Raw genomic sequence first — 23116 nt, forward strand, 5'->3', positions numbered from 1 at the left:
GTCCATTTTGCATTACACCACGGTGCTGTTGGCAGTATACTGAAGATGTAATACAGCTGTAGCCTTGACTGAGATACATTGTTTATTTTTCAGTTTGCATTTCCATATATTAAAAAAAGGGTGGGGCAAAGGAATTTTGGTTGCTCTAAGTAGCAGTAGGTACTGTTGTCAAAGCCCAACATACATAAAGAGCGTGGTCCATAAGCATTTTTGGTGCTTGTTGTTTGCCTCAATATCTCCATGCTTAGATTCCTTGATGCAGAGACCTGGGGGGGGGGGCTATTCCAAGGAAACCATCTCTGCTGCTTGCAGAAAGCAGTCAGCTGTGATGGCCGGGGGCTGCATTAGAGGGCAGACCAAGACAGGGAGTTTGTTAGGCAACGGTAGGCTTGTTGGCTCTCAAGCGAGACCTTGACCTTCAGGCCTTGGCCTCGGTGAGCGTTTCAGTTGGCTCTTGCGGAGGAGTGCCACAGACCAGGACTGATTATGCTGGGGTTTTTGTTCTTATCGGTCACCCCTCCTGTAGCCTCACCTTTGCAGGCATTTTGTTTAGGCATGGGACAGGTGAAAAGCAGAGACAAGGAAAATAGGTGGAATTTAGCAAAAAATTAGTATTTAACAAAGGAAGATGGACAGAATATAAAGGTTGTTTAAAGGCACTAAGCTAGCACGGCTCCTTTAGGGAGCCCCTTCGGACCAGTGGCAGCCTACCACCCGGAGCCGCCCGTTCCCCCTCATCCCGCCAGGCTCCAGGAGGCCCGCGGGGGGGAGCGTAGTTTCTGTCACAGGCGCGGTTCCCCTCGTACCGAAGCGGATCGGGACGAAGCCCGTTTCCCCTCCGCGGGAGCGCGGGGCGAACAGCCCGCCGCCCGTCCCCCTCCCCTCAGCCGGTGGCTCCTCAGGGCGGCGAACGCCCGTTAGCCGCATCCCCCCCCGTTTCCCGCCTGCCCCGCGCACGCGCGCGCCGTCCCCGCGCGGCAGCGCCGCCTCGCGCAAGGCCCCGTCTCCTCCCCCAGAATGCACCGCGCCAGGCAGCCTTTGAAAAAGCGGCGCGGCTCGTTCAAGATGGCGGAGCTCGATCAGCTGCCTGACGAGAGTGAGTAGCGACCGGTGTCCCTGCCGCCGCCGCCCTCCCGGCACCGCCGCCCCCTCGCCCTCGCCTCCCCCCCGCTCCGGAGGGACGCCCGCGCCGCGCCCCGCCGCCGGCCCGCCTCCCTCCCTCTCGCCGTGGGCGCTGTGCGGGGCCGGAGCCCGAGCCTCCTCCCTGGCAACCGGGCCGGCCCGTCCCCCCCCCCTCGCCCCGCCGCCGCCGCCCCTCCCGGGCGAGGCTCCGGCCCAACCGGTGGCGCGGGGAGGGCGGCGGGCGAGGGGCTCCCCCCTGAGGGTGCGACCCCCGTTGCCCTCGGGGGTGCCGGGGCTGGGCCCCCCGCCCCGCCCGGGTGAGGCGGCGGGGCTGCCCGGGCGTCACCTGGCGGGCGGGGTGCGGGGTAGGGGCGCGGCGCGGAGGGCGGGGGGTGCGGGGCGCACCTGACAGCCGGCCCTGCCGCCGGCACCGGGGCGCTGCGGGGGAGCGGCGTCCTGCCCCGGGCGGGCGGGCGGGCGGGAGCAGCCCCGTGCTCCTGTCCCTTCCTTCGTCCTAGGGGGGAAGGAGGGCTTAGTGATCGCAGTACGGTGGGAGCACCTCTGAAGGGCTGGGGGCGGAGGGTGTGCACATTGCATCTAGGGGGCACTGATAAATGCGGAGGGAATCTCTCAAAGACCCTGTATTGTCTGTCAGTAGATGAAAGCTGGTCACACAGGAAGACGGCATGAAAATACATGCTTGCTTGTGTATGTACATACAGACCTATACATCTGCATAGGGTTTGTGTGGATGTCATTTGCAGGGCACATGAGGGTTAGATAAAAACTTGGGTATAGATGGAAAAAATACATGTGGTGTTGTATATATGGATTCATGCATGAGGTACTTGAGTGTTACAGAAGAGGAAATTATTCAACGTAAAACATGTCTACATGCTATCTTGACATGTTTTCTTACAAACTGTAAATATATGCTAAGCTAAAACTAGGGCATTTAGTGGTTTCAATAAATGTGCACACAATAGGGTAGACTTTTTTGGTGAAACCATTTTGTTCATTGCCATGCAAGTTCACAAACGTACCAACCATTTCTGTATCAGAAGATTCTCAGAGTTGAAATCTTGCTTCTGACTACTCTTTGTAGGTCTTTGTTACAACTCGTGACAACTGTCAAGAGCAAAATTGGTTAATATGCATACGTGGCCAGTGTCATGGTGTTAACTGAACAGATTTATGAAGGATCATCATAAATTAAGGATAGAACTGACACTCATTTTGGTACAGCTCAGTCATGTACGCTGTACCACATTAGAGTCTGATTAATACAAGTCATGGACCAGCTGAGACAACTGTAATTAACAATTAGCAATGGTTTATTGCTTATTGAATCAACCTTCTTTCTTCGCTAAAATGGACAGTGTTTAAGTTACTGTTTCTCCTTTTGCTTTACCTGTCTCCCAGGTTATGTTACCTGGAAGTTTTTCAAGAAGTTAACAAAAGTATGAAAAGTAACTTTTTGTCTCTGCTACCTTTATCTTGCCTACAGTGGGATTAGGGGGATTTGACAGGTCTGTTGCTTTACCTGTCACAGATACTAGAATAGAGTGTGCTGTTCAGATTCGCTTAGGACTGTGCTATACTGCAGACCCTTGCCAGCAGTGTCGTTATGGTATCTGCTGAGCAGGTGAAGCAGACACACAGTGCATGTATTTATGAAGGTAATAGACTTCTGCTCTGCTGACCTTCCCTCTAAGGTTTGTATTTACCCAAGTTTGGCACAAGTAGGGGATGTTTTGGTTTTGCATCAGATAGGAAGCTTCATGTTTTCTCTAGTGCTGGTGTTGGTAAACAGGTAGAAATGTGAAAGTTTCAAAGAGTGTTTGCCTTGTGCATCCATTCCTATTCTTTCCAACTTTGGTGCACTGGATATTTCCAAATTACACTGTAACTATTGCTGCACATATTTCAAGTTACACTAACTATCACAGCACATAATTGTTTCATTTCCAGTCCTATACTTAAGATGTAAACTCAGTTCTGACTGATTTAATACTGACTTTGTGCAGCTTTTGGTCTGCAGCTTGATGTATAAGGGATAATAACGGTAAGCATTGCAAAATTGTTTTTGGAATCTTCCACGGTGCAGTACAAAGATGATACTAAAAAAGTTAGATTAGTTCATGACTAACAAACAGGCTTTCAGATTTATGTATCACCCCTGTGAATTTTCTCCAGCATAGTTTATAGTAAAGTAGTAGACCATAACTGAGTTTTCACATTAAAAGAATTATAAGTAAACACAGCATACTCAGCGACAAGAAAACTGACATTTTGCAGTGTGGTAAGGAGTATGTAGTTTCACTTTCAAATTGGAAATCTGATTAAGTGGAATTTGTCCCAGAGTATTCTGATTACAGAACTTGCCGGAGAGCAAGTAGGTGTTATGCAGCTGGGCAGTGAATATTCCTTAACCCAGCAGGGAGATGAACATAATGCACATAGTTGTCTCTCATAATGTGTGCTTATTTTATCTGCTAAAGTTACTATTGTTCCATTCTTCTCTAAAGCTGACATTCTGTCCTTTTGGAATGGATAAGAGAGTTCACACTGGCCACCTTAAAAATGAAGAAGATGGTAATGCGTAAGTTTATGTGCATTTCTTGTAGTTGAGGCCTTTTCTTACTAGTCCTGCCAGGGGAGAGGGATCTGGTAAACTGGGATGGAGCAAAGTACTGTGAAGAAAGAAAGATTCTGTGGCAAACCCTCTAGCTGAAAAATTCCAGAATTTTAAAGGTCCCAACTGCAGAAGTACTTCCAATACTGGTAATTGGATTTATATTTTGCAGAAAAAATTCATTTCTGCAGACTGTTGGGTTGGTGCCCGATGAGTGACTAATTTTAGTCAATGCATTTTTTTCACCCGTCTTATCTCCTGGTAGTTTTGCAGTGGAGGTAAATGGTGGGCAGTTTTACTGCTGCAAACCAGATGGCTATTTCTCTCTGTCTCAGAAGAGGAAAACAGTTGATTGTATTGGGCTGTACATAATGCTGCCCTGTCTCCTGCTCCTAGTAATAACCATCTTATTTATGGGTTATTCAGTTATAAAATACACGCAATGAAGCTGAGGTGAGACTTGGATAAAACAGACAATATGTGCAAATGTGACTACAAGACCGACCTAGTCCCAGTAGAGACAGAGCTCTGCAGACACCACCACAGGCAAAGCTGTGTCTTGGTGCATTCTTTTGCACAAGTCAGTATGAATGAGGAGGACGTCTGAAATCAGCTCTGTAAAAGTGAGAGTGAGATCTCATTTTTGATAGAAGTGAAAGCATGCTTAGCTAACTAAATTGTCATCAGCATGGTGCTGCCGTCAGCCGTAAACCACTGAGCTGCTGTGGAGCACAGTGTTTCTGTGTTGTATGTAGGCAAACACCAACAAGTGGCAGGTGAATTAGGGAAGGAAGCAGTGCTGGGTGTCAAAGCATTAATTAACCTTTTACAGTATGAATGCTGAGAACAGTCATATATTGCCAAATATCATATTGGTAGACATTGCTGGTGGTGTTTCTAGGACCTTGTGTTTTAGGACAGGCAGAAGAAAGGGACAAGCATCTTTCTGCATGGCCTTTTATCCCATGGATGGAGCTGCGCAAGTCATTGTCCTTACCCCCAGCACAACCTTATGCTGTGGTTCACAGGCACCCTGCCCCTGCTCCGCTCTGACACTTTCATGGATAGCTGGAGGTAGGATGTGGCACATTCTAGTCCCAAGAGGCCGTGAGCCCTAGCACCACTGTGCTGTGGACATTTGAGGCAAAAATCAGCAGAACTGTATGAGATTACAGCATTTGAAAGAAAGCTCGATATTAGTTTTGTGGCTGCTAAATAGAACCCACAACTAATAATTTTGGGATCGTTTGTGCTGCATACCTTTAAAATTGTATGTTACCATGGTATCAACGTATTGTCCGTTATAAGAATACAGTGTTTCAAAAAGAGGGCTTTGGTATTGTGGGTATTGTCTACACAAGTTCTGTGAAAGGGCTTACATGGCTGAAAAAAATATTTCCATCCAGTAGTTAAATTAGGTTTTGGAAATGCATTGATGTCAGTTTATTAGTGGGCTCAAAGCATGAAGGAAATACTGATTTATGATTGAAGCGAAAAGTTATTGTTCATTTATTTATTTATTTGTTTACCTCTTCAGCAAGCCCAGAGTTTTGGGGGAGCTTAAAAGCTACCTGAAACCTCTGATAAGTGTTTTTCACTTTCTAAACTTTCCTGAATAAGCCATCCTTTTAGTGGCCAATTGTTTGAGATGCTTCCTCCACTGGAACAGCTTGCGCCGTGCTTTTGTAGATGAATGATCGCTCGGAGGGTTAATGACTCAACATATAATAAATGCTCATGTTTTTCCCTTCTCCATGATTTTCCTCTGTAACACCATTTTTAGCGTTGGTGATGTAGTTTAATTACAAGGGGTTTTGAGGTAGTCGTGCAACCAATGTTAAAGTAACTGCTCACCTGTGCAGAATTTAGACAAAATAATGTAATGATCTGGAGAGGAAAGGTTTTACATTATTTAACTGCTTATTTGGATCCTAGAATTTTCTAGATTAATTTAGATGAGCCCCTTGTGTCTACACATTAGTAAAATCAGTAGCTATGGTACATCCCTGTGGTTACTTGTAACCTTTAATTTCAAATTTGTAATCACTCATTATGAATTAATTATAAAAAAATCTGAAAATACTTTCATAAGTGTAATGTGCTTGTCTATGTTCCTGTTCAAATTTTAACATCAGCTGTTGGGAAGCTGTACTTAAACTGCTTTGCTTCATGTTAGTACTGAAAATACACCTCAGGGCATCCACAACTGCCCGTATGGAATTGCAGTCATACTCCACCTCTTCAGTTACAGTGTTTTCAAATGAGGGGAGACCATAGATGCTTGTTTTTAAACTTAAACCCAACTTTAACTTTTGAAAAGGAGAAAAGCTTTTGTTCTTTTTTCCCATGCCTCAGAGCCCATTTCCACATCAGCAATACTTTTTGGAGGGCAAACTGTCAGAGTTCCTTTTTAAATCTGTGTGTACTGCTCGCAGAGCAGTTAGAGGAGGGTTTTTAGGCTCTCTTCATGTAATCCTCAATCCTCTGTGTGTGCTCCCTTGTGCTGGGAGAAGGAGGCTGGAGCTAGAGGAACGATTCCTGGTGGCCGTGCTGGTGCAGGGAGGGTGGTGGGTGAGGACTAGGGGAGCTGTCCATCTGCTGGACCCCGCATGGGCAGCCACTGGAGCTGGCCCAGCCTCTAGCTAGCCTAGCATGAAAACACCAAGGTCCTTATCATGCTAGACTTGGTGGACTCGAGGTTATTTAATTTTTTTTATTTGGTTTAACATGGACTTCCTGAAAATGACTTCTTGCAAATGTTTAAAACACATAAATACACTTATTCCTGACTCTGGGTTACTAATGAGCTTCCTGTTACCATACTATTAAATGCCTCATAATCTAGCGTGCAGTTATTTTTACTGCACATCTGTGCTGCACATATTTTACAGATATTATTTTTTTTAGGTCCAGAAAAGGCCGTTGTAATCCTCTTGCATTCTTCATTAAACATGCTAGGATACTGGTATCTGGAACTTCTGTGCATTGGTTCCATGTTTCCTTTTTAGCTGTAGTTTTCTCTTTAAAAATAGATGTAAACTTGGTTTAAAGATCTGCAATGATAGGGAGCTCGACATGCCCTTTTGTAGTATAGTTACATAAAATCTGTTTAACCTGAACATATCCAATGTTAGTTTCTGACAAACAGATGTAGTTATGCCTTTCCATGTAAAAAAAGGCTGCAGAGCTATTTACTGTCTGAATTGTCTTCCTTTGTAGATACTTGTGATCAGTGCAGATCTTGACCTTCTTTGGGAAGAACAAGATTGGAGTGTCTTGACTTTCTCGCAATAAGGCATGTTTATAGATCTTCAAATCTTTCCCCTAGCTCTGTTCTGAATCCTTTCCTAATTTTTCAGACTTAGTCAAGTATGAACACTGTGTTCCAGTATTAATTTACTAACAACATAGGCAAAGCAATACTCAGTAGGATACTAAGACAAGACTAAGGCAATCGTACAGTTTGCACTGGAATAGTATGCCAGTTAGGCTACTGAAAGCAGGCCTAGTTCCTAAGCCACTGCTGTGGTGAGCTGGCTGTGCTTCGTCCCTAGGTTGAGGGGTTTTTACTCTCTGTATTAAAAAGGTCATTTCCATGATCCTCTGAACCGGGAGGATCTGGAATTAGCTCTTAGCCATAATATGCTAAATGATGCATAGGCCTCATTTCTTCCTTTCCACCCATTTGTTTTTTTAGTGTTTGGTGTTTGTAGAAATGAAATCTGTGTCATTGTCATAATAGGTGTTTACATTCAAGCATGTCTCTATATTCTACTTTAATCTCTGTGTTTATAATTAAAATGCAGGTTAGAAAGACTGCCTATGATTATAATTTGTTATTCAGAACAGGAGTGTACAAAATTACTGGCGTTTAATGTCAGACTGGGATATTATAAATCTAATAATTACTTTGACTAAAATTTTGGATAGTTTTAATAAACTTAATCTGTCCTAAATCACTTTGCATTTTTTATAGTTTCTGAAATGCTTAAATATGGTTGGTTTTTATTGTAACATATTATTACTTAGAGGGTCATCCGAGTTTCTGTTTTTCTGGCCCGGTATTGCCAATCTAAATGGAAAAAGTAGGGAGGTGTACCTTCTTCACTTAAACAAGGCGTGTACCTTGCAGTTTGCTGTTGTTGCAGGTAGTCCCTAAAATCAACACAGAAGAACTTGACAAGAAAACCCTTGTAGCATATTGTTGCCTTTAAGGTAAAATTAAGCTTACGGACATCACCGTTGTAATTTTCTACCCTACATGTATTCTAATGCTTTAAGCTACAGAAATGTTGGTGTTAATAATTTTCTGCAACTTGTTACATTAAAATAGTTTAGTTTAACTTTGAACTTGCCTAGATCAGGTATTTCTTCTTTGGACATTTGTATTCCTAAATAAAGATGGCCTTTTCTGGTTACATTACTTCGGTTGCAGGTTAAGTGAAAACAAGTGAGCAGCCTTATTCTAGCATGCGTCTGTTGAAGATTAACTATCCCATGTGGAAAAATCCTTGGCAACTAATGCTGTTTTGGAGTGGTAATCTTACAAAGCTAGAATGTAGCACACCAACATTCTTCTGTCCATCGCTTCTTTACCTGTTGTTTCTGATGCAAATCATCTAATGCCCTGCTCCACTGACCCATCATCAGTCTCACAGGTAAAGCACCTGAGTGTCATGGTTAGCAAAGGATCTCGGGCACTTCAGCTATGAGATTGCCACCACTCCCTGTATAAAGCTTTGCTGCCTCTTGCTGAGTTGTTTCATTTCCATTGTTGACATACTTACCCTTGACTGAATTGACTGAACTTGATTCATGTGAGCAAGATGGTCAGAAAAAGGGGAAAATGATTGTAAAATCAGTCTTGCAGATGCAGTGCCTGAGATCTTTCAGAACAGTGATTCATGCTGAAAAGCCAGCATCTCCGCTGGACGATCCTGATGACCTCACTTCTGCCTTTCCATCCCCAATGACATGTACTTTCCCCATGTTCTTAAACTGCTTGTACTTACTGATCTCTGCACACACTTCCCACCATCCCTTGTGTTAATTTAGGGGGACACTAGTTCTTCGCTGTTCTTGCTGTTACTGTTCAGGACTGTGTTCTTGGTTGATAGCAGGGTACCCATGTCTTTATGCATGCACAGTGTACAGTATCTGATTGTTAGTATGAAATAATAAGAAAAAAAAGGCTTTAATCCTGTGCTACCTTTAATGTACAGCTTAGTTACAAGAGCTGAATTGACTGTGAATCAGATCATCATAGAAGCATGCTCCTGTATCAGTCACTGTTAGGTCTCCAACCCAACAAAGGTGATATGTCAGAAAAGAAATGTGTAAGAAGGGCAAGAGTATAGCCCAGGTTCATCACCTTGTTTTTGACATGTAATCCCTTAAGTGTTAGTTGTTGTAGATTTGAACAGCGTGGGAGATACTGGGTGGAGGCCCTCTAAACCACCAGTGAGTCAAAACTGATTCCATTTCCTATCTTAAATATTTTTATTTTTTTTTTAAATAATAGAAATTTTCTTTCCTTTTTCTTCGCTTATTGAACTTTTTTTAACACTAGTTATAATAAGATGGCAGCAAACAAAATAATAAGATGAAAAAATAAGGAATGTGGGGGGGTGCCATTGCTGCACCTGTATTCAACAGTCCACCTCAAACCAAAATGCTGTTTCCCTGGAAAGGGGCAATAATTCATTTTTTGTCTCTGTGATATTTCCTGGAATGTATCCTCTTAGAAGCAAGGTTCTCTGGCACTGTGAAGTTACTGGGATTAGGACCTAGATACAGAACAGCCACAAGAAAAGGAATTTCTTGGAGTCTTCAGAGTCAGTACTGTTCTTGGAACAGAACTAAAGAGAAGCTGAAAGAGGGAGCAAGGAAAGTGAGGGGGAGAACAGGATGCATGCAAGAAGGAGTGGTTGCAACACTGGAACGTAACTGGAAAGATAAAGTTGATCTGAGGGAAAAGCATGAATCTGTGGAAGCATTATTATGCAGAAATATCTTTCCCATCTGCTAATGTACTTGCTTCAAACAGCTCATTCTTAGACATCTGAAAATTCCAGAGCATGAAGGCCATAGGCCCAGTTTTGTCCTTCCTGGCACAGAAGCGCTGCAGAGGTCCTACAGATGCAGTGGAAGGGGAGAAGTGACATTCTGATGAATGTGTGACACAGTTTGAACAATTCAAGCAAACTAAGGATCCTGTCTGCATTTATATCTGAACCTGGTGCCTTTCTGAATTAGGAGGTTCCACCAGGGCGCAACTAACTATCCATCTCCCTACTTGTGAACCAAGCTTAGAGAGCATAGGCTACTGCTTTTGTGGAAATTTTTGGCATTGAAGAATTTTTAATTGCTAGAAATAATTTTTTTAAAAAAGTAGTAGTGTTCATTACAGTTTCCTTGTCAATTGTGTAATACGTTTGCGACTGCATCAAACAAGCAGCCACATAGAAGCGTGTAGTTTGGACATAAAGCTTCTTCAGAATTTGCTGTGTTAAACAAAAGAGCTTGGCATCTGGAGCAGTTTTGTAGATGTGAAACTAAAGGGGAAAAAAAAACATTAATATCTTTTCAAGATTTATTGGGTAATAAACATACAATGCTATATTTAGTTGCCGTGGAGGGCGCACTGGGTTCACTCATTCAGCTGTGAAGTATTTAATATTAAATTCCACATTCAGCCTAAGAATTAATTAAGAATTGAGTAGACTCTGCATAGGCTCTACGGTTTGAAATAACTTATGATTTATGTGGACTTTTTGGTATATTGCAGGTTCTTCAGCAAAAGCACTTGTGAGCTTGAAAGGTAAGAAATTAATGTATTATTTATTTGTACCTAGTCTGACTTCAAAAAGTTCAAGAAAATAACACCGAGGAAGGTTTTTTGTTGAAATGTGATTGGTTTTGTTGTGGATATTTGTTAGTGCTGTAGACTAATAATCCTTGGTGGTTGAAACTATATATGTTGTGGTGTATTTAGACACTGCTTTTCTGGGTGAAATTCCTGAAATGTGTTTTTTATTCCTAAGTACTGCCTAGGCATCAGGATTCATGAGAAGATTGAGATAATCTTTTCTCTCTTGAGGATGAGATAGGGGAAGGATTTTTAGTGAGACCTGTACACGTGACAAAATCGACATTAGGAACGCATCTCACAATCTCATCATGTTTTCTGTCAGCAAGTTGTGGGCTAAATCAAAAATCTGTTCCTTATATCTTTTGCTTTGTTGTTGTCTTCATGAACATTCAAGTACTTATAATCTGCCCAACAAAAAAAGTTTCTTAATATTTTACAAGGTTTTTACACAAGGAAGAAGACATAATCTGTGTGTGTAACTAATATAGGTTTATTTCAATAAAATTTTATATGCTTGTTGGTGTGCACCCACTTAATAATTTTTTAGAACCAGAAGGCAGCCAGGTCTTGTAGGGCTTTACCATCTCCAGGTTTCAGTTAAAGCCACAGTACAGCTGTCTAGATGTGGGTCAACCTGGCAGTGGAAGTAACTGATTCCAGTAAAGGAGGTTTCAAGAAATCTAAATGGTGTCAGGAGTAAAAAATGTTCTGTTCATGTTTCTCCTTGTACTAAAAATCTCTTAATTTTTTTTTAATTGGTGTTCAGAACTATTTAATAAAAATGTTGAAACTAAAATCCATTTGTAGTTGAATCCAAAGATGATGTTGCAAGTAACAAAAAATTATATTAGTAGTTAATTATGTTATGCTAGCTTTTGGTCAGTAGTTATCTTATAACGTACATATATGTATATGTATCTTAATGACATGATTTCTTCAAAACAGAGGGAAGTTTATCCAGTTCGTGGAATGAAAAGTATAATTCTCTGCAGAAAACACCGATTTGGAAAAGCAAGAATGCTGGTTCTGCAGTGGAAATGGTAAGAAGCAATAAAAAGACAGTTTCAGCACTGGTAAAATGCCACAAAATGAATCAAATCTAAGGATCAGAAAATTTGGCTCAGATTTATAGTTTCATAATTTCCAAATGTTAAGCTATGTCCTTCACAAGCAGTCTATACAGTTTGATATGAGATGAAAACATATTTTATAAATTAATAATCAAATTAAATTGCTGACGTTGTTCAAGGTAGCTTGGAATAACTTCCCCTCATTTTTTGTAAAGCAAGTGCTGTGTGAAATGTTTGTACTTATTCTACCACCTTGAACTTGGGAATCACCAGTTCTGATCAACCATTTGTTTTACCTCATGAAATATCTCACATCTAATTATGGCTGAGAACTGATGCGTAAAGAAAAGGAAGAGAAAATGTCATAATGAGCTTCCACCATTGTGTCTTCTGGGGGCCAGATTTTAACCCAAAAAAAGGAATGTCAGTGAAATGCCATGTAGTGTTCTGAGGTTTCATAGGAGACCTTACATTACAGAGTAATTTGGGGTGGAGGAATGAAAAGTAATGAGCCTGCAGCCTCCAAGGGCACGTGTCTGGTGTTTGGGTTGACCCTTGCCCTCTCTCTTTTTTAAATATTCCATTGTTGTTTCTTTCCCGGTTGTATCACATTCGAGCTATTCTCCACCTCCTCTACGTTACCGAACAATGTGGGTTTGGTTTGGTTTTGCCACCAGCTATATTGCACCCAGTACCTTGTTTGTCTACACCTGTAATACTGTGTGCTCTTTTTACTACACCTTGGAGAGTATACAAAATGCTGTCTCAATTGCGAGACGGATCTTCCTCCCATACTTTCCTGGTGCTGCCACCTTCTACAGCAATTGCAATCAGCTTGCCAACTATCACCTGTTTTTGTGAACTGTTTGTTTATTGGAAGCAAAGCATTATGTTTGAAAATGTATCACACTTGCCTGCTCTGCACGTAATAGAAATATCTGAGCAGCATCCAGCAGCGCATCAAGCAGTGTGACTGACATCTGTCATATGTAACTTGTTCTGTGATCTTCTCCCTGCAGAGAGAAACTTATATAGAGAAGGTGTTTATTTTGGTAGGATTTACACAGGTATATATACATACATGTTGCTATGTGTTTATGCTAGAGAACATAAGGTCTACAAAGTGCAGTTCCAGTGATCAGAACTTTGTGGTGGCCCTTAGCTCCTGCAGGAGTTCATGTCACATTTTTCTGCTGTTCCTCAGGAATGCTCATCTTCTCACAGCAACAAGCCTTACTGGTAACTTAAAAGATCGCATGTGCTGAAGAACCAAAGTCACTAGCCATAACATTTGACCAAAAACTTTGTCAATCTTTAGGTACGCTGGCTGTAGGTAATAAAAATGAGTCAAACTTTGAATGTAGCTCAGTGTTCTGTAGAAAGCTGGGAGGAAGACCAGAGGGTAGTCTGATGTGTTAGCAGTGGCCCATGTTGCTGAGGTGTGATGTGGTCTTCTGCACTACTCTGAGTTCCCTGAACACTGGAAGTTTTGCAGACATTGTACCGTTGATTGAAAAATCTTTCAAAAAATGCCTGACCTATTTAGCTAACATGGGCAATACCTCTTTGCAATGCTTGTTATTTTATTCTCCTGTAAGGCACTGGCAGTCCAGACCAGTGAAATGCTTCTCAGTTTTGGATAGTGACTTTGGCAGCTTCTGTTGAGGATTGTAAAACAGTTCTCATGGTTTGGATCATAGCCTTAGCATAAGGTTGAAGGAATTCTTAAGCTTTGTCTAGATTGTTTTACTGTTTGTGTTTCTGTGTTGGCACGTGCTTTTCAACCAGTATAGTGTCATAAAATCAATAACTATATAGACATTTGGGAGAAAAAAGTTGTTCTGGAACCAGCATCTCAAATGTCAAGACTAAAATATAGTTGCAAATATTCAATAGGAACCTGGCTCTTCATCCTGTGGGCAGAATGCTGTGATTAAAAAGTCCTGGAGTTGTGCGATGTAACAGTTCTTATTGTTGGAACACGATTGTGGGTTTGTTTTCTTGCTCAAAAGTTAGAATAGTTCTCACCTTTCTTTTTGAGGATGAATAGTTTGTCAAGGATGGCAGAGATGTTATAAAAGAACATAAAGACATTGTAATTGAAATTTTTAAGATTGTTCTTAAGGTTTAGTGAGTTGGAAGATGTGAAGAGAGTAACAAACTAATGACGATGTTAATATGATGCGGGCACCATTCAGTTACCTTGCCAATATGTAGTTCTTCTGTTCAGTGTGTGTCTCTTTCCTGGTTTGTAACATCTACAAGGAATGGATGTTTTCTTCTGTGTGCTGAATGTGCATAGGTGTCTAGCACATACAGGGCACTATCGTTACTTAAATACTCTTGTGTAGTTATATGTATAAAATATATATGATTTAGAGTAAGAAAGGCACATTTCCCTGGGAAAGCTCCAGCTGTTCGCATGGCATGGGACAGACAGCACTGATTAATTTAATAGAGAATATCTCTTTTCAAACAGATACTTTAATCAGTCATAAACTTATTAAATGCCTTCTTAAGTGTAAATGCTTGAAGTTTTATTTCACTTTATTTGTTTATTTTGTTCCTGACTCCTATTAAGGGCTTATCTTTATCATCATTATTCTTCACATTGTGGGTGTTATAGATTTTATACCCATATCAACTTGTAGCACTTTCACCATCAGTACTGAAAGAAGTGAAATCTGCATTTGTTCTGCCTTTACTCATCACCTTTGTAAATAGTTTGAAGTATGAAGCATGCTACAGGGTGTATGTAGTCTTGGGGTTCTGCAAAGGAGACACTTTTCAACTGTGCCTGGCTCTGGTGCTGAGCCACTAAGTCCTCATGGAAGGAAAGGCTGCTTGCTCTCAGCACTAGCCAGTCACAAGTTGCTCTTTTGTCCTGAAAGCATAAGCGTTTTGTCATAGTGTAGAATGTTGAGGAATAACCAAATGGAAGTGTTTTTTTCATTACATGTATTTGCAATATGGTTTCTTGTTTTCAATCAGCCTTCTAATTCTCTTTGAGCTATGGCATCTTGGCATACAGGTAAATTTTAGGTAGCATAAATTCTAAATTCTTCTCTTTTCTGGTATTTTCACATAACTTACTCAAGTTTTAGTTTCTTTAGACTTCAGCTTCTTAGCATTTTGCAGTGTAGGCACTTTCAGTAAGTTAACAAAACAACAAACCCCCAACACTTTATTAGACTCATAAGAAATCCTTGCAAAAAATTATATCCAGCTAATATTTTTACTGATAACATACCAAAATAAATGCACTGTTTGAATAAACTTTTTTTTTGGCCCACAATTCAGAGCAAATCATGTAGCAGATATGCTTATAACCAAAGCAAGCTTAGATACACAAGTGTTTAGACACCTAACTCCTCTGGAAACAAGTGGGAGTAAGGATCTAAATACTTCTGTGGAACTGGGCCAGCAGTATAGTAATGGGTTATAGTTAGCACTGGAAAGCCTGGAATCTTAAATTCCTTATTCTCTTCTCTCAGCCCTTAGATCTCTAACTGCTAGGAGGCACTACTTATTGTGCACCATGTGCCTTAAACCCAATAGGTGGCAAGAGAAAAGGCATTCCATTTCTCTCACTGTGAATTCTGTGCATGAACAGAGAAATCAGATTATTTTTTTCTTGTAATTCATTCTTAATTTTGATACATGCAGCCCTTCAGAAATTCAAAACGGAGTCGACTCTTCTGTGAAGATGACGACAGACAAATAAACACAAGGTCACCCAAAAGAAATCAGAAGGTTGCGATGGTTCCACAGGTACCTACATGTATGCAGATATTTTTACCAAAAAGGGGAACAAGCCTATCTGTGTTAGCTGGAAATGAGAATACATTTGCTTTTCAAGTTGCATTATCAGTTTCTGAATATTCTTGTGAGGAAAGCTGTTGCTAGGAGTAAGCCACAATTCAAAACAGATTTATTTTTCTTCCTCACAACTGGGTTCCTCAGTTTGTTTACGGGAGTACCTGTTCTTTTTGATCCTGGACATAAGCATACAGAGTAGAAAGGATTCCAGACTAATTGCCCATCTTGCTTCTGCAAACAATCATATCCTGTAGTCTGCATAAATTTATTCAGCTTCAGTTAAAAACTGGCTAGGTTTCTTGCACTGACTGCATCATTTAGAAGGCTGCTATAGAACTTAATGTATTCCAACAGTTAGGAACTTGCTCTAGATGCGTAACCTAAATGTATTCATGGGCATCTATACCTTCTTGATCCTGTAATGATAATGTCCTGCAATTCAAACAGCTTGTTTTTCTACTCCTCCACTTGACTGTCTACTCCTTGATAGAGTATGAAAGAGCAGCTGTAATTCCTCTTGGCTTTTATTTGCTGTTAGACAGGGAAATATCTCTTAGTCTCAAAGAGCTGGCTCTCTAGTACCTTTGTCATCCAAAGCACTTCTCTCTACCATCACCTTGTGAGCCTGAATTTGCCACACTGAAAAAGTACTATTTGAATACTGGTCTTACTTGCCTTCTAAACTGTATTGTGCAGTGTCAGATGGGGAGGACTTAGCAGTTGCCATTTTGCTGGGTCCGTTTTGTGGGAGATGAGGACCATGACATTTCTCTGTATTCATTACCATGATTTCTTAACAGTAGAAAGGCCTGTATAGTGTTCTAAAGCCTGGCTGGTTTGTGCTCATGTCTGGTTCAGGAGGTCTGGTGATTGTTAGATAAACATTTGTGAGGGACTGCGGCTGCCCTAGCTGACAGTTCTTGCTGTCCTGCTTCGCTTCCTGGAGTTCCAGTGGGAGGAAGGGGACCTGTATCTAGACAGTAGTGGTTAAGCACAGCAGGAGCCAGCAAGGTGCCTACCTTACGCTTTATCCTATTACCGCTGATACTAAAGGTCAAAGTACTTTTGAGTGGGTGGGGAAGGATAACACCTGATTATGGGATGGAGACCCAGTTAGACTAATATTCTCAAAAAGCTGGATTTTTTTGCAAATAAGGTTTTCTTTCTGTCTGTTAAGACAGCCATCTCTGGAACAAAATTACAGAATTATTTCTCTATGGTCTTAATTAAACACAGGTCTATGTATTATGCATGCAATCCAAGACAGTATCTTTTCTGCAATTTATAAAATACTTTCAAATGTAGTTAAAACTTGATGGCTTATGTCTATGCTAGTTTTTCTTGCAGTTTTCTAAAAAGCAGGTGCTCTGCTCAAAGCTCTGGCTATATTACATTCCTGTGCTAGCTTCATCCTCCGTTTAAGAAGAGTTAGCAGGAGTAGAAGCACTAGTGCAAATGAGGCGGTTGGTGTTGCTGGCATCTGAGTTGCAACATCATGTATGTTCACTGGAAACCATGTTCAGTAGTGCCTCAAACTTTTGAAGTCTGTGTGTACTTTAGCGCCATGCTATTGTTACCAATAATGTAGCTTCAGTGTTGGAAAACGTTTCTGTTAGAAAAGCTTTGTATGGAGATATTTTGTTGTATTGACCCAGCTAAAGTTTGCCATCCGTTCTGTTTGATTGCATTGCTGATATAATGCAGTAAGGATTATTACGGATCTGCAACAAAGAAATTGTCATGAAACAGTATGTGTGATTAAAATGTAACAATTATTAATGTGTAATATTTTATCAAGAAAATCTAGTTTAATTTTTTGAATATTGAATAATGTTAGACTGTGTTTAACTGTTTCCTTCCTTTTACCACATAGAAGTTTAATACAACAATGCCAACACCAGACAAGAAAGCATCGCAGAAGATTGGTTTACGGCTTCGTAACCTGCTCAAACTTCCCAAAGCTCACAAGTGGTGCATATACGAGTGGTTCTATTCAAATATAGATAAGTATGTTTGGTTTATATAGTTATCTCTTATTAGTATAGAAACAAGTCATTTTCTGAAACTGAGCTGCAAATTTCCATATATTTGTTAGATACTCCAAAGTTTATTCTTAAATTATCAGCTATTGAAAATTATGTTGTTGTTTTGTTGGGTTTGAGGGGTTTTTTCTTTTTTCAAAATGAGCAACCTACTTGGGTAGTTCCTTGGGTAGTCTTCTATGGAAAGCCTTTCTTCATGGAAATAATTTTTTTTTATCACCTCTGCCTCTGCCAGACATAAGATTTTATTCATAATGTTTTTAGCATGTTACGCATGAAGTTATCAGAACACTTAAACTTGTTTGAAACCTTGGATCAGTGTTACATATGGGGAATGGGAAGGAGACTGCTCCTTTAAAAGGTGCTGCTTCCCTGAAAGATGTAAATCTAGATTTTGGCTGTGTCTTTCCTATCATCCTGTTTTTATTGTGACCACTAACAGAACTCCACGTTGTGACTCTTCAGCTGTTGTCTTGATATCTGTCCTCCTTGGATCTCCCAATCTATCTCTTAGGCAGTTTCTGCAATTTGTGCCTCGGAGTCTTTGGCCCTTGTTCTCTTAATGCCACTAGCAAGGTGATGTGAATTGTTTAAAAGAACCATTTTAATTTAGTCCCTCATAATGGAAGACTAAAAATTCTAAAATGTAAAAATCATTATTGATAAATGGAATCTGAAAATCTACACTGGTTGACTAATAGATGAAACACTATTACTTAATGTTCTGAAGAATGGCTTCAGAGTTAACAAGCATTATTTTCCAGAATTTATTCGTAACAAAGTCATTACTTTTTTTCCTTCCCGTTTTAATCACGATTCCTGTGGCTGTTTTCCTTAACTGAGAAGGCAGTCATAGCAACAGAAAAACATTTTAGGATATGTTCATCACAAATAGAAAAATTACATGTCCATTTTAGTTTTAAATTCATCATCTGTAGGATTTCATTCCTTTGAAAGAAGTAGTCTTTAAATCCTTTTTTTTTTTCCTTATTTGGGAAAAACAAACAAACAAATCCCCAACAAAGAACCCAAACCTTACTTATTTCTAGTAGTAATTTTAAAATGTGACATTTATAATTATGATTTTTACTACAGTCCAGGAACTTTTAGTTTATTCTCAATAATTGTCTATGGAACTTTAGGTCTATCAGTAGACTAGAATTTGAGTTTAGCAAGTAATTCTGAAAAACTCTTTGATAGTTATCAGTGTGTGCTTACGTGGTGGGTTGACCCTGGCTGGATGGCAAATGTCCGCCAAAGCTGCTCTGTCACTGCCCTCCTCAGCTGGACAGGGGAGAAAAAAACATAACTTAAGTCTCATGGGTCAATATAAGGTTAGGAAGAAATCACTCGCCAGTTACCATCACGAGCAAAACAGACTCACCTTGGGGGAAATTAGTTTAGTTTATTACCAATCAAATCAGAGAAGGGTAACGAGAAATAAAACCAAATCTTAAACCACCTTCCTCCGACCTCTCCCTTCTTCCCAGGCTTAACTTTACTCCCAAATTCCTTCCCTCCGGCCCGCCAGCGGTGCAGGGGATGGGGAATGGAGGTTGCAGTCAGTTCATCACACTTCATCTCTGCCAATCCTTCCTCCTCATGCTTTGCCCCTGCTCCAGCGTGTGGTCCCTCCCACAAGACAGTCCTTCATGAACTGCTGCAGTTTCAGTGCCTTCCACAGCTGACACTCCTTCAGGAACAGACTGCTCCAGCATGGTCCCTTGTGGGGTCACAAGCCCTGCCAGCAAACCTGCTCCAGCCTGGGCTCCTCTCCATGAGGCCACAGGTCCTGCCAGGAGCCTGCTCCAGCATGGGCTGCCCACGGGTCACAGCCTCCTTCAGGCACCCACCTGCTCCAGTGTGGGGTCCTCCATGGGCTGCAGGTGGGGATCTGCTCCACCGTTACTAACCCTGGGCTGCCAGGAAATCTCTGCTCCGGCACCTGGAGCACCTCCTCCCCCTCCTGCACTGACCTTGGGGTCTGCAGGGTTGTTGCTCTCACGTATTCTCACTCCTCTCTGCAGCTGCAGTTGCTGTGCACGGGGTTTTTTTCCTGGTTTAAATACATTATCCCAGAGGTGCCACCACCATCACTGGTGGGCTTGGCCTTGGCCAGCAGCGGGGTCCGTCTTGGAGCCAGCTCTGTCAGACATGGGGGAAGCTTCTAGCAGCTTCTCACAGAAGCCACCCCTGTAGCCCTCCTGTTACCAAAACCTTGCCATGCAAACCAAATACAGCTTGTCATGCTAGTAAGGTATGATGATGTTAAGATACTATAACATAGTTTACTAAGAAGCTATGTATCTTTGGAAGAAAATCCTTGATGTATGTTGTTTTGAGTGATATGATGTAGACTTAATGAGAAACTTGAAAAGGTTTCAAGTATAGAGCTAACTGTCAACTGACAAAATATGGCTCACTGTACGAGTCTCAAAATACTTTAATCGAATTGTCTCATCTAAAATTGAAGTCATTGATTTAAATGCCGTGTCTACTGTAAGTTTTTGAAATATTTTAATCTCTACAACTATCATCTGTGGTTATTAGATTATTGAAGCTGATTCTCTGTTGTGCTGCAGAGGACCGTTTTCTGTAAAATCCCATTGACTTCTGACACCCAGAGACTTCTAAAGAGCTACTTACTAACACAGTGATCACAGGCCCTCAGAACCAGATGCAGCTGTAGCTTGCCTACACCGTTTCCCAGAGCTTCCAATCTTGTGGATGCTGTGAGTTTATAGTTTGCCTGCTTAGGGATGAGTGATAGTAAAAACAATCAAATACAGATTCTCTTTCTCCAAAAATAACAAAACGGTTGTTCTTTACACAGGTATCTTAAGTTGGTGACAGTAAATCTGGATAAAATAAAACTCTTTTATGTGCTTCCTTGTCCATTTCCTGAGCCTCATTGATCATTCTTTGTGGCTTCCTTTTCACTTCATGGCATAACTGCAGATCTTTCTACTGCAAAAATATTCTGTTCCATTCTTGCCCAAGTCTCCTTATCTCCATGCACCTTTCCTCTCTCCCAACACCCCATACACTCGCCTGAGAGCAGTCTTGCTTCCAAGGTCCTCTTTATTCTGTGCTTGGAGCTATTCCCCCTCTAAACCTCAGCACCCTGCAGAGAGTGGAGAAGAGTGGCTTTATCTAGGATGCAGTTATTCTTTTGTTCTCACCAGGTGAGATCTATTTCAGTTGCACATAGTCTTTAATGATTAACCTGCTATTAGATGGGTATATCCATTACGGCTCCCTTGTCTCTTTAGCCGAAGAAGGATGTGGTGCTACAAAGTAAAAGGCAGTCATAAAACATACAGATACAGACAGGTCGTAGCATCAAAGAGAAATTCATAAGTTGTGTAGGTAGGTTTTCTGAACTGTCACTTTTATAGTACTGATTCTCTGCTTCGTCATGGAGTCATGGTATGATACAATAAAAGTCTCACCTGTATAGCTGTGGAGAATGACATGTTGGCTCAATTTTGTGTATTTTGGAACCCTCTGTTGAGAATCTGGGTTATAACTGAATGAATTTATGAAAAATGTACTGTCTGTCTATTTCTCAGTATCACATTGTCCCTTCCTTTATTCTCAATACCTCGCCATATCTTTATGGTTTACTTCAGCATGTTGCAGTATCCTCATGATACTGCATTGGCTTTGCTGAAGTTTCATTTGGTGCTTTTATATACATTACAAAAGAGGATGAATAGATAGTTTCTCTGTATTAACAAGAGAGAGGGACATTTTTAAACATCACTGATAGTAAGGCTCAAGTAGAACAATAGTCTGGAAACTTTCTGTCTTTGTTTTCAGTTTAATTTATTTCAGATTATATTTTTCCTTTGAATAGGAGTGTCGTCTTTATATGACTAATTTACACTTTTTGTTTTCAATGTATTTCATGTGATGGATGTTTTTTGGAATCTCACGACAAAAGTTTACTAAGTGTAGTTAACAGAGGACCAATTATGTTTCAACAGGCCACTATTTGAAGGAGATAATGACTTCTGTGTATGCCTGAAAGAATCTTTTCCAAATTTGAAAACGAGAAAATTGACAAGAGTAGAGTGGGGGAAAATCAGGCGATTAATGGGAAAACCACGGAGGTAATTCTTTGTTTTCTTTCTATCTTTTCAACTAATAACTGTGTCTAGATTTGATGTTACCAGAACTGTTCCTTCCAAAACAATTTTGCATGCCAGTAGTAAAGCAAAGTAATAGCTGACAGTAGAAAAGTATTTTATTGAAAAGGTGTTCCCTGAGCACACACCCCACTCCCTGACACACCCTGTTCATTATATGATATATCCAGTCCGTGTAGTTCTCATGAGCCTATATTTGAAATGTTCTCTTCCCACTCTAGATGACTGAGTGTCCAAGCCAGAATATGTTGACATTATTGCATCTTCTATGCTGTATTTCTTCCTGGTATGGAAGACAGGCTAATTTTTTGCTTTTTTTTTTTTTTTTTCCTGGCTGTAACTAGCTCTTCATGGGGAAAACAAGTGCACATTTTCATCTCATTTATTTTATTTTTTTTTAAACTGTGTTAGAGAACCTCAGCTTTTCCTGGCTTGGATTCCAAAATAGAGGAGAAAGTCACCCATAAAATACTGTACGTTGTAGAGAAGAAGCCAGAATTTAACGAAGGGCATAGTTTTTTCTCTAATGTAGAATTCTTAATTCTTAAACCCACTGATTCATTTCAGCCTTTTTACACAACCAATACAATTTAGCTTAGAGAAGAGGAGGCTCAGGGAGGATCTCATCTCTGTGTGTAGATATCTGAAGGGAAGCTATAGAGAAGACAAGGCCAGACTTTTTTTAGTATTGTCTGGAGATAAGACAAGAGGCAGTGGGGAGAAGCTGAAACACAGGAGGTTCAGTCTCAACATAAGGAAACACTTTTTACTGTGAGGGTGACTGAGAGGTGGTAGAATATCCGTCTTTAATGATACTCAAAGGCCATCCTGGGTCCTGGTCCTGGGCAGCCTCCTGTAGGTGACTCTGCTGGAGGTGTTGGAGCAGGTGACCTCCAGAGGTCCCTCCCAAACTCAGCCATCCTCTTATTATGTGAGACCGGGAGAAAAAGGTATAAGCAGTGTTGCAGAAATAAAAGCCTGGTTTATTTCTGAAAATACAAACACTAAAGCACCGAATCCATTTCATAGATCGCTGTACTGAGTCAGATTATATTTTGTCTGATGGAGGCTATTTCATCTCCTATAAACAACTTTATATAACTAACAAATACCAGTCAAGGGAAGGCGGAAGAGCCAGCTTAAAAATAGTTCCTTTTGGAAAGGTGTTCATGAGCTTAACTGATATAGCTTTTCATTCCTCTATCATCATGCTTCCTACTGAGAGGGAAATGGTGTATTTGGAGGTTAAATCATCACTTATTCATTTGACTTTTGCCAAAAGTGGGTACTGCTATAAAAGATCAGCTTGCCTTACTCAGCAGTCTGTTGAACCACTGATAAAATTTCCTTCTCTTATTTTTTTGGGGGGGAGATGGGGGAGGGAGTGTTTTTGGGTTTGGTTTGGG

The 23116-nt window shown here is 40.9% G+C and overlaps 1 protein-coding gene across 3 annotated transcripts in view; it reads left to right on the forward strand.

Annotated features, from left to right (window-relative positions):
- The first annotated feature begins 1008 nt into the window (after positions 1-1008).
- The window catches only part of LIN9 (lin-9 DREAM MuvB core complex component), a 40003-nt gene continuing 17895 nt past the window's right edge, over positions 1009-23116 (forward strand). Inside the window, exons 1-6 of one of the 3 annotated variants that reach the window (XM_056357372.1) lie at positions 1009-1096; positions 10545-10577; positions 11574-11668; positions 15365-15469; positions 17391-17524; positions 21549-21674. In XM_056357372.1, the coding sequence (XP_056213347.1) occupies positions 1018-1096; positions 10545-10577; positions 11574-11668; positions 15365-15469; positions 17391-17524; positions 21549-21674 (572 nt within the window). In that variant the 5' untranslated portion in view covers positions 1009-1017. Of the gene's footprint in view, positions 1097-7899; positions 7973-10544; positions 10578-11573; positions 11669-15364; positions 15470-17390; positions 17525-21548; positions 21675-23116 lie in introns of those variants that run through there. The other 2 variants (XM_056357374.1, XM_056357373.1) reach the window with 2 other exon arrangements.

This window comes from Falco biarmicus, chromosome 12 (genome assembly GCF_023638135.1).
Source record: "Falco biarmicus isolate bFalBia1 chromosome 12, bFalBia1.pri, whole genome shotgun sequence".
NCBI classification, from domain to species: domain Eukaryota; kingdom Metazoa; phylum Chordata; class Aves; order Falconiformes; family Falconidae; genus Falco; species Falco biarmicus.